The sequence below is a fragment of the Acanthopagrus latus genome, chromosome 7 (assembly GCF_904848185.1).
Source record: "Acanthopagrus latus isolate v.2019 chromosome 7, fAcaLat1.1, whole genome shotgun sequence".
Taxonomy (NCBI): domain Eukaryota; kingdom Metazoa; phylum Chordata; class Actinopteri; order Spariformes; family Sparidae; genus Acanthopagrus; species Acanthopagrus latus.
Window position 1 is genome coordinate 20,461,552 of NC_051045.1, and position 16,451 is coordinate 20,478,002.

Below are 16,451 nucleotides of genomic sequence, written 5' to 3' on the forward strand. Positions count from 1 at the left end.
CCTGTCATCAGGAACTGCAGCTGATGATGTTTGGATCCGTCATTTCCTGGCATTAGCGAGATCATTTTAAACAAATGCGAGAAAATTATGTGAGCCTCAAGCAGATGTTTGTTGAGGACGTGTGTTTTCATGTGGTGCTGGTGAAGCAGTCATCCTTTAGGTATTAGGAAATGATGGAGAGAGCACACAGCGGAATAAACAACTGAGAAGAGGATGAACACCGGGGCTTTTTCAAGGTGGAAGTTAACAATATTCATATGCACAATACAAGCCAAATGTTAAATTAAGATTGCTGGGAAGTTTGGTTAATAACTTGCATACCAGTGGTTGTTTACCATCACACACACACTTATGGTCCACTTCCTGTTCTTTTCCTGTTTAGGAACAGTGCTAAGGCTGGATTTGTTCCTGTGCCAAATCACGTTGATTATGTCAGAGGTAATGACCTGTCTAAGAGTGGCTCTGTGCGTGTGTGTGTGTGTGTGTGTGTGTGTGTGTGTGTGTGTGTGTGTGTGTGTGTGATAGGTCCAACAGCTGTGCTGGGTAACAGAGCAGGCACTTCTGGGACTGCCCACCTGAGACCAAATCTTTTCATACACACTTGCCAACATAGCTCATGTTGTGAAAAAGTCAGTTTAACTCATAGACTTCAATAAAGCTTTATTGGCTTGATGTTCTGATCTAACACATAAATGAAAACATACAGTGTGTATAAAGAAAAAGACCCCCTTCATATATACATTTTAAACAATGATTAAAATAAGAAAATACAAATAAGGTTCATAAGTTCATCGGTCATCAGTCTTCCAGACTGTTTATTTGCCAGACTTCTCCCTCTTTCCTTCCATTTTATTCCACTGCATCTGGAATTTGTATCATACACATATTGATTCAATCAACCACCCGCCTGCAGCCACACACACACACACACACACACACACACACACACACACACACACACACAGACACAGTATACATGCAGCTCCAATGTTGAGAAGTTTGTGACATAAATGATGAGTCCTGCTGTGTGTTTATTAAAGATTAATCTTCACCTTCTTTGTGGAAGCATGGTGTTGATTTTCCAGGTAAGAGGAGAGAAGTGTGTTCGTGTGTCACAGGAAGTGTCCTGGCCTGTGTTAAACAGAGTGGTCACTCAGTTACTTCCTTCCTAAAGGCGTGGTCACACCTTGACCAGCAGGAAGTTTTTCCCCCTACGGCCACACAAACAGTTTGTCTGAGGCATTGTCAACTGCCCAGCTTCCTAGTGTATGTGTGTGTGTGTGTGTGTGTGTGTGCTATTATTTGTTGACTTGCAGAGCTCATTGTTTTTTGCTTTTTTTTTTCAGAACACAAGCTGCATTTTAAAACATTCCACCGTTTTAATAGTGCACGTATGGGCGCTGTATGGTCTTTAATACCCTTTTAAAGAAAACTAACTGTAAAAACAGCTGGTGTTGGAATATTGATACAGATGGCTGCTTGGTTTCATACTTGAACTTCATACTGAGCAATTTATACATACACCATGCATATTTGTTGTGTACAGATAAAGTGCTGGCAATCCGCTCTCCACAGCGAGCAACGCAGATATACCAGCACATGTATCAGTGGTCACTACCACGTAGGCCACTTGTGTGGGTTACCATGTTGGCTTCTGCATAGTCTACATGCAACAATATAAGAGCCTCAACCGGGGTTTTACAGCACCTCTACCATTTAACAAGGCTTTCAGTCTTTTAGTTTTTGGAGTTTGTGGGAAAGAAACTGTCCTCACCAGAAGAACAACAGCCGTTTGTTCAAATGCTTCAAAAAGTAAATTACCGCTCTCACTAAAAACTTGAGATTTGCATCAAATCACATTTCGCATCCTACCAACAATCAGCGTTTGTCTCCTTCAGCTACGACAACATGCTGTTCCCTAACCTCAACCAGGTAGTTTCAGTTGCCAACTCAATTTTGGAACAATCATTTGGACTCATTCTATGAGGTATGAACTCCTCACTTGACTCCAGCTTTTCTGTGTAAAGAGGTGATTAAATGAGGTGTGATTCGGGGACATAGCAGCGCCTTCGCTTACACAGATGATTGAAAAACCTGATTTTGCTCGAGGGCATTTCCCTTTGGCAGGGTATGTACATTACCAGTCCATATACCTTTAAACAAAGCTCGATAACAATCGGATATTCAAACTGCCTTCTCTCTTCTCACACACGTTATGAGCCTACACCTGACAAAACAGAGACAGGGAGGCGCTGGTATTAGATGAGGCGATCCATTACACTGTCTGTGTCTTTGTAGTACAACGCTTTCAAAGAGCTAAATGACTTGGCCGGTGGTAGGTAGTAATTGGAGATGAATCGAGGTATGTTTATGTCCGAGCAGGATAAACTGTCCCATACTGTCAACTGTCTCAGCACTGTGGTTTAAACAAGCCTTTGAAACCTGTTTTCTATAAATGTTTAGTCATCTTTTATCTGTCAGTTTGGTCTTTTGACTTTTGTCTCTCTTCTTTCTTTCTCTCTATTGTTTGTTTTTTTTCTCTCTTTCTTTACAGTGGTTTTGTTTTTCCTTTCCATACTTGTGTCTGCGCTATTTCTGCTCTATAGAAACAATTTGCCGGGGGGAGTGTTTGGGTTGTCAAGGTGGTAGACCTCCATCACTGCAGATCAAGCAATGGTCCAAAGTCTGTGTGTGTGTGTGTGTGTGTGTGTGTGTGTGCGAGGACCATGGTTAGTTAGTGGGAGCCCTGTATCCTTTGTGTCAACAGGCTCTCTAACTTGCTACGGCTAATCACCGAGGTAATTCCTCCTAATTAGGCTCATTAATCATTAGACCTGTCAGTCTGTTTCACTGCCTGGTAGCGTGTGTGTGTGTGTGTGTGTGTGTGTGTGTGTGTGTGTGTGTGTGTGTGTGTGTGTGTGTGTGTTTGCGTGTGAGTGAGTTTGCACATTGTATAGGTAGGTAAAGGAAAGGAGTGAAGGGGTTGATATGGATTCAAAAACAACTGTGCATTTTGTAAAAAGACCATGTAAATTAGGAGTTTTCCATGGCTGAGCTCTAGATGATGTTCCGCCATCTCACTGATACCGAATCAGAAAAATAGACACAATCCCACGAGCAACTACAAGGAACTTTTCATATAATTCCAGGCTGTCCTGACCAGAAAGACATTTTGGTTCTGTGCAAGCAGCTTATCATGACCTAATTTTATGATTATTGTTAGGCAGGAACCTCCAGAGGTTGTAATAATTATGACAGGAGCAAAGCAGAAACTTGAATTCAGAAGTTGTATGACCATTTTTCTGTCTAGAAAGGAAAATATAAGTAAAAGTAAAAGTATTGCATTTCTTGAAATCTTAATTTATTTCATTTATTACGCTAACAGCGTGAGATGAAAAATGTTGTTTCCTCACACTCTTTATAGTACTCTACTCTTGATAATGTCTCTTTTTAAAAAATGTTTTATTCCCTTGCCATATCATACAAATCTTTTCCTCCTTTCAATTTAGCAAACTTATTTTAAGTCATTTCATAATTTCCTTAACCTAATCAAGTAGTTTAAGAGCCTAAACCTCACCAAACTATATTTCATAACATATAGGTGATGGCGTAGGTCCATAGGTACGCCTGTCACACATTATATCAAATGCGAACCAGTTGTATATGTTGTTTTAGGGATTCACTGGCAATCAACTGCTTTAGTAATTTTGATTTGAGGATGTGCTGAATATTCACCATACTGGTTAATGCAGATTAATCTTTACATACAGCACATATCAGATTTGTGTGTCTCCATTCCTAAATAAGTTGGGTGATTTAATATTTTTAAACAATAACAGCACGTTTTTGTCCATTGTTTTAATCGTACGACAAATCAAAAGAGCTTGTGTCCTGTATTTTTGCCTAATAAAAAACTTGGACAAAACCACAACAAATGAGAAGGTTATCATGTATTTTTTTTAAAACACTGACTAATACCAAATTTGAGGTGGTTTATTTCATCTGTATCCTGCATGTTTATTCATATATTTGTGTATTCTTTTGGTTCAGGTTCCATCTGTACACATAAAATGCCCAAGGAGTCGCAGAAAGAGGTGTGTCTAGATGTGTAGTTGTTCAAGCCACTTGAATGACAGCAGCTTTAATGAGACTTTATTTCTCCGACATGTAACACAAGGAGTCAGCTGGAAGAATATAATCCCTCTGTTTATTCTAAATGATCTACATACACTACATCTCAGTGAGTTAAATATCTTAGCAATAGCGTCAGTGTCATGGTAGCCATTTGGTACTCTAATGGTTCATTAAACTGCTTTACATTAACCAAACAAAGTGTTTATTTTACAAGGCATTGATGTAATCACCGGAGTACAAGTTTCCTCATTAAAACCCCCACATAAACAGTCCTACATGTTGTGAAAGAATAGTGTTTATTCATCCAGCAGATGCAATTGAAGCCTCCCTGTAGATTAGACTCTAAACATGCTCTCATATGATTCAATCAGTGGGTGATGTATGGTCAGGATATTTAAGGGACTGAAAACAAAATCAGAATCTCTGTTGGATATTATCCCTTCAGTTTGCTTCCGTCTCTTTGCACATCATCAGTCATGCCACAATAATCTGATTTGGAAATAAACCTTTATTGGAAAGATTTGATTTTGTCTTCAAAAGCTTTAAAGCTTTTTACTACAGACTCCTCACATTGAGGGATGCTGGAATTAGAATGAAAAGTTACATAACACCGTGATGTAATATCGTAAACTTTTTTGGGGGGGGGGGTTATTTTCAGTAGTTTTGGTGTATAGATATAAGATTCTATATCTTGTTAGATGACATGATGACAAAATGTACAAACTGTGGCCAATTCAAGGCGCTCCAAAAACGATTTTTCCTTAAATTGAATTACATCTTTTTAGCTGTAAGTGCACTCAACATATGGAGGCAACCCAAGAATAACAAGGATCATACAAGTACATCGACGGTATCAAATTTGCTGGCCTGTTTCAAGTGCTGCATTTATAAACAACAAGAAAGAAAGAATGTTTGTTTTGTTTTGTTTTTGATAATGGGTGCAGTTTGAACAGATGTTGTTGGTCTGTGACAGATGATGTGCAGAGTTTCTGCTGTCCAGATGTAAATAGAGAGCCTGTTTTACCAATGTGCAGCCAGAGCAGCAAACAGTCATGACATTGTTTGGCGGTAGCCTGGCCCCCCTCATAGTAAAGAGTTACAATCAAGCCAGTAACAGTAGTAGACAGGCTGTGATGTAGGGTGTCCTGGATATAGGACTGACCTGAGCCTTTCACAGTAGCACTGGTACCAGTGGCTTAAATCAGATTCAAGTAGCCACCGTATCATGTCCCAATGCCAGGTCGCCAAATACTGATGCCACTTTGTCACACCCCTTGGTGTCTCATACAGATGCACAAAGTACCCATCGCATCTGAGTACAATGCTTAAATCCTTCCTGCCAGAAAGCCTTTCAGTTTGGTTAGGTTCAGGCAAAAAAAAAACAGTTCTTGGATAGGTTTAGGAAAGGATCAGGTTTCTAACCAGGGATGGAAATTAGCACCCACCACCTGTCAAATGTGGGTGAATTTGTGTGCTGGCGGGTGACTTGAATCAGTTTACCAGCCACTGTGGCAGGTTCATTCCAGTCAGACCTGATCCAATTAATCTTAATGATTGATATCTTGGTTAAGGCATAACAGTGCACTTTCCACAACCTTAGAGTTAGATCCGGTCAAATTATATGTTTCTGATTGGACCAAAGTGTCAGTTGGACTTTACGATCACGCCTTTACTTGAACTTTTCACTGCTATTAATTATTACTCCGCGCTCCGGTCAGCCGAGCCGGCTGTATATGTCTATGGAGCCAGCTACCCCGTTGTAACAGAAGAGATACCATGGAGCACATTGTCAGTCAGTTCTGTTGTTGTTTGTATGTCCTATTGGTTACTTTTGGTTAATTTTTGCCCCAAATTGCACCAAGGGTGATTGTTCTGTACTGTGGTGAGGACTTGGTGTTTAATAGCTAAACTGAGGTAGCTTCTCTCCTTACATTTATCAGACTTTTCTATAAGAATTTCCACTTTCTTTGTGTGGGTCCAGTATAGTTGAACATATGGAATAATGAAGTACAGCAAATTCTATTGTTGTAAGTAGATATAACTAACGTTCTAATCACTTAATAATGCAATTTCCACTTCCTTTGTGTGGGTCAAGTGCAGTTGAACATATGAAATAAATTGAAGAAGGCTCACTGTAAATTCCTGTAGTTGCAGGGAGATATTGATATAGATTTCCAACCATCTAACTTTCATTTTTAATCACTTTGTTTATTCAGACTTAATTTCCTGTTATTTCATGACCTAGTAGATGACAGTTGGATAGTTTTACCCCTGTAATCATTCATTGGTATCACATAATTACTGAATAATCAATTCTGGCAACAAGTACTGATTGGGAAATACTATGTGCATGTCTTGTGCAAGAAAAATATGTTTATAGGCATTGTACTTTACACATTAACAGTTTAATATAAAAGTGGCTGGTAGATCTGATCAGCTCATATTGCTACAGATTGGTCTACATTAGAGCTGAAAGTCAGGTGCATTTCATTACCAATTCAGAAGGGCCCTTTAGTGTCTGGGATGTGACAAAACATTGATATGTGATGCTCCGGGAACAAGATGGACTGGACCAAAGTAGCTAGTGCGGAACGTGGAGGAGCAGTGCAGTGTGGGAGAACTGGGTTAAGATGAAGATCAGCTGGGCTGCTGCATCCTGGATGATGCAGAAGTCAAACGATGTATCCAAGAAAACACAGGATGACAACAGCCTGGACTAGAACCTGTTCAAGGAGCGTATTTTGTAAAGATTATGTTTTTGATTTTTACAACAGCTGCTAAAAGGAAATCAAAATGGACTTGCTGTAAAGGCAGTAAAGAAGTAAGCATGGATGTAAACAGTGCTTCATAATAATGGCACTACAGATTTGTTATGAGGACGAAAATGCATTCAACACATTTGACCCCAATGCAACATCTTGGTGAGTAATGCTGAATGTAAACAGATACTTTGTTTACAAGAGAACTCCACAGGGCCATTTTAATTACTCATTTCTGTGAACACATCTGAAACGAAAATCACAACCTTTTCCATACATGTACATCAAACCCCTGTTGGTGTTCAATGTATGGAATAGTAAATAGTCAACTTTATATAAAACAAAACAATATAAGAACCTCACAAGAAACTTGTATTTTAAAACAGAAAAAAAAACTTAATCCTGTCCAGTTAGCCACTCTTGACTTTTCCTGTTTTTAAATTTGGCTTGGTTTTAGTTTTCATTAGAGTTGTTTTGGACTTCTTCCAGAAAAGTAATAAAAGGGGGCACACATTTGCTGTATCCTTTAAATGTATTGCTCAGGGCAAACCTAATTCTTTCAAGCTGAAGGGGACCTGAAATTTCGACTATGCTGAATACTGACGGTTTACCACCACTGCTGGTGTAAGATATTTTTTTATTGCATGACGCTATGTGTATGATATGCCAAACCTGATCTAGGGCACTTTGCCAACAGGAACAAAAGCTGCATCTTATAACTGTGTCGATGTATATACTTTGAGGTCAGAATGGCATCGGTCTGTTATGAGCTCACTGAGAAGTATTAGATTAGATTTTGCCATGTATGTCTATGTTTCACATTGTATTGAATGGCATGGGAAAAGCCTTCTCTTTATCCATTTCTACTGCGACAAATTGAATGTCAACAAACTAGTGCACATAGATGGCATTAAGTGAGTGTGTGTGTGAGTCTGCTGTGCGTGTGTATGTGTGTGTGTGTGAGGGTCTCAGTGATATCGTGTTTCATATAGAGGCCACTGTGTGCCAATGTCCCATTTACCCTGTTATGATACACTGAACTATATATGGAAAAATATACACTTTACTCACAGGAGAGAGAGAGAGAGAGAGAGAGAGAGAGGCATCTGCATCACAGACACATACTCACATAAAAGGGTACCTGGATGAGGACGCATGAGGAGGAAGATTCAGTATCTATATAATGCAGAATACTACACTTTCATAATGTCAGTCAGAACTGTTTCGCTGTTCACATGATGTGGTCGTACAAAGACCGCGCATCTGATCTGAGACAAAACAAAAACTTGCCAAAACTGTGTTTGTGTGTGTGCCCCTGTCCATTCTTCCCTGTCTCTGGAGTAAGAGTGTGTTAAAGATGATCATCTCCCCTCTTAAAGGTCCTCCAACTACATATCATTTTTGACTACAATAAAATGTGTCCCATTTGAAAACAGAATTGACTGGTGCAAGATGAGGCCAAGATGCATTTTCCACTGTAGATGACAATCCTCAGTCCTCACAGAGATAGAAGAACAGGAACATGCACACACACGCACACAATGAATGGCAAGTGTTACCCAGTAAAATCAGCATACGGAAATGAGTCCTCAATTTTGGGACCCCACGGACCATTGCAGACCCATTTAAACACACACAAACACACACACACACAGTCACACAAATTTAGGTAGTGAGAAAACTGAGGGCCATTGAAAACACTGGGGAACAAATGGGCTGCCAGTTTGAGTAATATGTGCCCAATTTAATTTTGTGTTCATGACTGGTGACCACATGCTTCTTTTGGGTGTGTGTGTGTGTGTGTGTGTGTGTGTGTGTGTGTGTGTGTGTGTGTGTGTGTGTGTGTGTGTGTGTGTGTGTGTGTGAGCATCACTGACTACTTAAACATATGTGAATGTTTTTTGTGTGTAAAGGAATGCAAGTGGCCTCACTTATTTTGTGAGTGTGCGTGTGTGTGTTTTGCGTTGTATGTTCCTGTGTAGATGTGTGTTCCCAGCACTGACGGGCAGGTCATGATGATATGAGTATGAAGAATGTGGGTCCTAATGTCAAAGATGGAGACCAAGATATACAGACCAAGGGGGTTGGGTGAGAGAGAGACAGAGAAAGGGGCAGTGGATTGCCAGACTGTATGGCAGTCTATGGCATTTTGTTTCACTGAGGTTTTTGCATTTCTTTTCCGTCTTCTTTCTTTTATGTTTAGTGTATTATATTAATGCTACAGTGTTTTCAGTCTTACAACCCAACTCAGTAAGAATTTGAGCTCTTCAGGCAAGAAAGTCTGGAAGGGACAAGAGAAACAATTTTAATTTACCTTTTTGTTGTGCAGGTTAACACTGTCTGTCATCAAATGATCCAGTGGAAGGTGCTGGCCAAACCAAACACAGGGTTAGGGTTAATTTTCATTTGACCTGATTGTGTGATTTTCATCACATTACATGTAAACACATTTGTAAGTATCAGTCTGCTTCCTTCCCTTTTGGTCCCTATTCGCCAACAATTGTAGTTTTTTGTATTAAATCATCATTGATTTGATTTGATTATGTCATAAACAGCAAATAACAGACTTGTTAAATGTCCAAAAAAATCAAATTAAACTGAGACAAAAGATCAAAACACCCTTCATCATACAACTTGTTATACTTTAAATTGAAGAGCAGGACAAGATTAAAACTTTGAAAGATAACAAATCTCATTTGTGCTCAAAGAATGAAATTAATTTGCTTTGGTTGTTCTAGTGTTTTGAACCTGTCTACCTCCCCCTACACCTACCTGATGTTTGTCTCCAGAGATGGTAAAAGGTGAGTCTTTGCCTCGGTGGTAGCAACAGAGGGATAAGCAGCTTGCGGCAGGTATGTCTGTAGAGGTTTCTTGCTCTGCTTTAAGTAGCTGGGCTTCCTGGGATGTGTTTTTTTGCTTCTGTTTAGTTGAGGCTGAATAAACTCCATCTTTAAAGATTCCACATTTACAAGCCTTTATATGGACTGTTGTTGCAGTAATAATATTGAGGAATGAGCAAAAGTTCATCAAAATAAGTACTTCATTGGGATGTCTCATGTATTTTTTTACCTGACGCTAGACCATGACTGCCACCACATGGTTACACTACAGATTACATCATTCAGAATCCAGATCTGGGTTTAAGTAGATTACATTTATAAATCGACTAAACTAAATGAAAAGAATCGATCCCTGTCACACCATTGTGGTTACTGCTCTGGGTTCCCTGTCATTCATTAATGAATGTAACCTTACAGTGGCAGATATTACAATTTTAAAACTGAAATGTATCACATCCGTCCATATTGTTCTGACAGTTAAAAAAAAAAACACTGGGCTGTGATGAGCCAGATAAATGACTTCAGAAGAAGAAGAAGAAGAAGAAGAAGAAGAAGAAGAAGAAGAGGAGGAGGAGGAGGAAGAACAGTAGTAAATTTTAAAGGTGCTATTTGAAAAGTTGATTTTTCATCACCCAATTACACTTTGGGATGGCAGCTGACTGGTCCTACAGTCTTAGACCATGATTCTTTGACAAGTTAGCAATGGTCCTCAAAAGTCAACTTTTCTTACAGAGGGCACTGTTAAAGGTGCACTATGCAACTTTTTTACAGGCCTAAACTTACAAAGTTGTTAAGATTAACATTTAAGATGTACTTTATAGTCATGTATTTTACATTTGTATTTGTAAACACTGGAGCCAAACAGGCAAAACTGTGACATGAAAGTTGTATATTGCACCTTTAAATATGTTGATTTTTTATGACAAGTCCCCTTTCATCCCCCTTTTTCCTTTTTGTATTTTCATTGTATATTCCATTCTTTATACTGCTTATATTTTGTAGTTATTATTTCTATTTCAATCTTTATTTTGACTCTTATACTTTTATTTCGTAAATATGGAAGTCCTAAGAACAAATGCAATATTTGTGGTTGATGCCTTTGAAATTCCATGTTTGCACACACAGGTTCTTGAATCTTTCATATTACAGAAGAGGACTTTCATGTTTAAGTAACTGCATATTTTTATTGTGTTAATCAAAAACAATCTGACATGACATTTCACAAAGACCTCTGGGAGTATTACAGTGCACCATGTTAACTTTGGCCTTCCACCTTTAAACTTTCACCTACAGACCGACACACCACTGTTTCTTTGCCATTATATACAGAGCTCTGCTTTCCCCCAAAACTCACACACACACACACTTTCTCTCTCTCTCTCTCTCTCTCTCTCTCTCTCTCTCTCTCACACACACATACACACACACACAAACCACAAGCACACATTTCTCTCTCTCTCTCTCACACTCACACACACACATACACAAGCCTCTCCTTGTGAGCTATCGTACATGGGGTGCGTCACATGGCATGGGATACAACAGGGGTGTTGATTGGAGGGCTGTGTGAACAACAAAGACTCTAATTGGACACTGTGTCCCATTGGCTGTAATGTCCAAAAGAAAATGTTGAGGATGAGTCCTTTTTCAGCAGAACATGAACAATACAGATGTCAATCTACATTTATAAGAAAAATAAAAATCCACCACAACATATCAGCTTATCTTTGCACATAAATACATAGGAATAATAATAATATTCAACATTGTGCTTTCTTTCTCTCGCTCTTTCTCGCCACCGCACCATTGTCAAACGCGTTAGCCACGAACATTGGTCATGCAATTTCAAAAGAGCACAAAACAACTGCTGGCTTGTAAAGGGAGACTCGGGCACGTTTGACATCACTACCAATGTAAATATCGAAGAAAAAGAAGTACAAGACGAACACATGAAATCTCCACTTAGTGATTGAACTCAGCTGGTTCTGTGGTTCAAACGCATCTTTACAAAATCATCGGTTTCGCTTTAAATCCTGGATGTGGTGTCAAAATGCAGAGTGTCCCTTCTTTTTAGGAGTCAGTCAGTTGGGTTCAGTTCGGTTTAAAGAGTTAATTACATCTCTAGAAAGAAGGTATATAAATAACAACGACAATGATTCAATACATCTAAAATCCACTAACAGATCTAGTTTGTGCTGCCTCCTGCTATGAAGCTTCGTTTGTATTACTGAACACTCCAAAGCCTATTAAGCCAATTTCAGTGCATCGTTCTTTAAAAACCATGATGCATGTGGGAAAAATGTGTGGCAGCAACACAAATTAGACCATTTATTCATCATAAAAATCATACTGAGATTCCATGACCGCAAAACATAACTGCATGTTTTATCTTACAAGGCCTGTTGCTTTCTTTCATGTGGATAGACTATGATATAATGAAGCATCGTACGACAGGTAGGCTCTGTACACACAATAGACACTAGGGGGCAGGCTACACATACCATGTTAGCACAGACAACAAACAAGGTTTCTTTACAGAGAGTACACAGAGAGAGATCAGACTAAAGACATAGAGAAGGAAGACCTTATCGTACTAATCATCCATTAGGAAGAGATGACATCGTTAAGCAGCAAAAGTCAATGATATCAATGACTGTAACACTATGTGGAGGAGTGGTTCCAACAGTGCGTGTAGTCAGATGGAAGTTTTTTTTGTTTGTTTGTTGTTTTTTGTTTTTTTGTTTTTTTGCAGACAGTGAAATGCATCATGGGTAGCGCAGAAAAGCAGCCTTCTGTGCATTTTACTGTGCTGAACGAGGTGACTCGCTCATCTCATATTATTTGCATATATCTATTTGTCGCAAACAACATATGCAAGAACAGTGTGAAAGAGCAAGGAGTAGAAGTACCACTTAGTATTAAAAAAAAATCATAAAACTCATAAATATCATGCTAATATATAGATATATATGTATACTGTACTGTCACCCAGAAGCATGGGTTGTCATTCTAGAGTCTTTCCTCTACCTTTTCATCGTGTTAGCGCTTCCCACCCAAACCACCGTGTTTGTAACTTCACATTAAAGGAGACATATCATGCTTCTTTTTTTTTTTTCCTTTTCCTTTGTTTTATAGTGTGAGTATAGAATAGTAAAGTATGAGAAAACTGAAGTGTGTTTGGAGCATTAAAGCATGTATAAACCTTGCATCTACTCTAGTAGTACCTGAACATGAGCATAATATGTCTCCTTTAATGTTAATGCACAAAACATTGAACACAGCCAAAACTAGAACCAACAAGTAGCTCATTTTAGAGTGAGGCTTTGGATTGTGTCAAAACTGTTTTCCTACACACTTCCAATCCTTACTGAGCCACATAAAACCTAAAACGTGTTTCTGTCCAGATCTTTTCTGCTTTTAGAGATTGACATCTTCGTGCTCCAGCTTTGCCTATGTACTGTAAACAACGCATCTTTCTCTCACATCATGGAATGCCAGTAGTTTTTCCACCCCTCGTTCTCTAGTGGTTTTGGACCGGTAACGCAACATAATCACATCTGGCCCGATACGACTGCTCTCCAACCACGGCTGCGTTTGTCTTGTGTGATTTATTTTGCTGCAACATGCCTCAATGTGCCTAAGGAAAACCGCTAAGAAACCTACGATATAATATAACCAGTTCTGCAACATGCTGATCTGTTCCACAGGACCCCACGCACCTCGACCTCTTCTGTGACTGCGTTATGTCAGATGCACACGAAGCCGCGTGAGAAGTGAGGTTACTAGACTTATGTGCAACAAGAGCACCACAGGAAGTTGATCATGTCATCAGTCTATGAATGAATGTCTAAAAAAAAAAAAAGTTTTTGTCTGCATGCCTGTGCAAATGCATATAAATAGTTCCAGTTGGAGGCCATTACTTTCCAGTTTACTCCAGTTGTTTCTCCTTTCGTTCCCATTATGGTGTGAAATCTTCAGGTGAGACAAGTTGTGGGGGAGAGTTCATCCAAAACTCTGGGCTGTTTTTTTCTTCTGAGTGTCCAGAGAGCGGGTGTTCATAATGTGAGCAACTATCCGCAGGTAAGCTGGCATGTCTTGGCGAACTTTAATACCCAACAGAAGATATGGTGATGCTTCCATATACAGTCAGTGGCAAAGAGAACGACAGGTGAGTGGAGGTTTATTGCGCACAGATAAAAGTGGATTCATCCCCACGTACCTGCTTGTACACTCGACTACGCTAGTGGAACAGTGTAAAGGGATCGTGCAGAATCAATTTGGGCAGTAAGGCAGCACATGCAGGGGCTGGCCAGTGGGACGAGGACTCGAGGATCAGGGGCACCGTATAGTGGGGGCATCCATAGATAAATATACACAATACAGGAGGTGCTGTGTGTGTGTGTGTGTGTCTGCATGTGTGTATCTGTATGTGTGAACACCTCCAGGAGTTCATGGTCTCTCAGTCTCTTTCCACCATTCTCCTCCTTTTCTCCTTGTATCAGTTCTTTTCTCCCTCCATCTCGTTCTCCGGGCTGTTACTCCCCTGCGCTGCGTGGTGCCCGAGGGTTCGGTTTCCCGTCGTGGGTCCGGCGGTTTCTCCCCTTCCTTATCTCCTGAAGATGCTTCCACTTCTTGTTAGCTGGGCGGACGGCGGGGCCCAGAGGCGGGACGTCCTTCCCAGGGGCAGGAAAGCTCTTATCCGCCTGGTCGATGCCGGCGTTCTTCCGCGCCCAAACTTGCTCACAAATCTGGTCGACGGTGCTCAGGTTAGGGTGGTCCACCAGCTGCATGAAGTCCCGGTACCAAAGCTTTTGATTGGTCATTGGGGGCCCTCCTCCGCTGCGGGGTTCTAATCGGACAGGGGCGTCGGAGGGGAGATTGGACACTGAAGAGGATGTTGAAGGTACGACTTCCAAGGTGATGCCTAGTAAGGTTTGGGTGAAGCCGTGTTCCATGGCGTGGCACTGGTAGACACCGATGTCTCTCTTAAGGACACGGCGAATCAGAAGTCCTCTGTCCGTCTGGAGAATGCGGTCATCTAGACGTACCTGGAAACAGAAATAAGTTTCATTTAAATGCTGGAGCTTAACAAAGTGTACTGCTGCCATTTAGTCTGACAGTACAGGTGTATGGCTGCCCTGCTGCAGAGTTTTGTTTTAGCCTGTATGTCAGAGTTTTCATTGGCCCATTTGTGATCAGAGAGCCTTATTTGGCTACATAATGCATTATGACGCATCATAGACATGAGCTTCATAAAAAAGTCTTACTTAAATGTTTATTCTAATTTTACATTGTAAAAGATACGATTTGATGAACTGATATGTGACTTTGTACAATATCCTGGTCAGATCTCTTCGTTATAACCTCTCTCCTCTCTCCACCGTCCCTCTCACCTCTTCCCGTGGGTTCTGTGGATGTTTCTGGAAGGTCCAAGTGACTCTGGCCTGAAGGGATTTGGGGATACACTCCAAAAATGTGCTGCTTGACTCGACTCCATACAGCTTCCTCTCCGCAACGCGGTATTTATGGTGGTCTGCAGGGGGCAGCAGAGACAAGGACATTATGGGTCTGATTCAACTGGGAACATTGGCTCACTATTAACAATCCAGTTCAGGAATAATGCAAGAATGGAAAAGGCGAAAAGGAAAGAAAGGAAAGAACAATGCAGAGCCGGTCAGGAGAGAAAAGAGCTAAAAGAAAGGGACAAGAACACAAGAAAGGACAGGAAACAACGGGGAAAAGAAGGGATAGCATGGGACAGAAACAAACTGAACTGACAGTGTTTGGTGAGGAAATAAAACGCACTTCGAAATTGTTTTGCTGATTCATAAAGATTATATATTATAAAAATAGTCACTGGATCTTTTTTCAGTCTTGTGATGCCAATAAACGGTTGATCACAAGAACAATTCATAACTAACTCAAAGAGGCTTAGTCAACACTCACTGATGACAGCCTCTGTGTGACTGCTGCTATGACCACACATAATGACAGCATCCTGTCGAATATTGGTGAATAAATGTCAGCACTCGTGTTTGATGTTTAACACTAAACAAGGACTCTTGTGTTTCAGGCTTTGCTTAGTCATGTATGTTGTCAGTATGAGTGATGAGGTATAGACACTGATCCTTTGTCGTTAATAAACCTTCAACATAAATGCAAATATAAGATTTTTCAAAATCTAACAAACAATAAGACCACATTTCGGGCAAAAAAGGACTTTTCAAGGCACCAGCACCACACAACTCGTTGTATAAACTGCCAAACTGCTTTGGGCCAAAGTCATCAGAGACAATTACTCTGACCTTCATTAGTTTTACACAACCGGGCTTGCATGCCACATGATGTAATCGTATTACTCGGTAGTTCCTTCAGTTTGAGCGATTAGCTTGATTCAGTTATGTAGCAGAAAGACAGATAGCAGCAGAATGCTGCCATTGTGGTCTGTGTTCATGGAGGTCACCAGGGGTGAAGGATTTAGTACTTTTTGGCAAAGGGACAGTGACATGTCAGATGCTGAGAGTCTCTGTGAGTAAAGAGCAGGATCAGTGTAAGGCTTTGTTCTTTTTTGCTGAATATACCTCTGCAGCAGCAGACAGAACTGATCACAACTACCACTCACATCAAGACAAAACAATAGTTTAGGAATAATACCTCCGGAGCACAGAGTGTTGGGATCTCCATTCCTCACATCCTGGCGACGGAAACGTCTGTAAAA

At 40.3% G+C, this 16,451-nt stretch overlaps 1 protein-coding gene across 2 annotated transcripts in view; it reads right to left on the reverse strand.

Annotated features, from left to right (window-relative positions):
* Nucleotides 1–10,897: 10,897 nt before the first annotated feature.
* The window catches only part of sema3b (sema domain, immunoglobulin domain (Ig), short basic domain, secreted, (semaphorin) 3B), a 97,668-nt gene continuing 92,114 nt past the window's right edge, over nucleotides 10,898–16,451 (reverse strand). For both annotated transcript variants that reach the window (XM_037104447.1, XM_037104449.1), the window contains exons 16-18: nucleotides 16,388–16,443; nucleotides 15,127–15,266; nucleotides 10,898–14,781 (exon numbers count right to left, since the gene is read on the reverse strand). In XM_037104447.1, coding sequence (XP_036960342.1) covers nucleotides 14,269–14,781; nucleotides 15,127–15,266; nucleotides 16,388–16,443 — 709 coding nt within the window. In that variant the 3' untranslated portion in view covers nucleotides 10,898–14,268. The remainder of the gene's footprint in view (nucleotides 14,782–15,126; nucleotides 15,267–16,387; nucleotides 16,444–16,451) is intronic.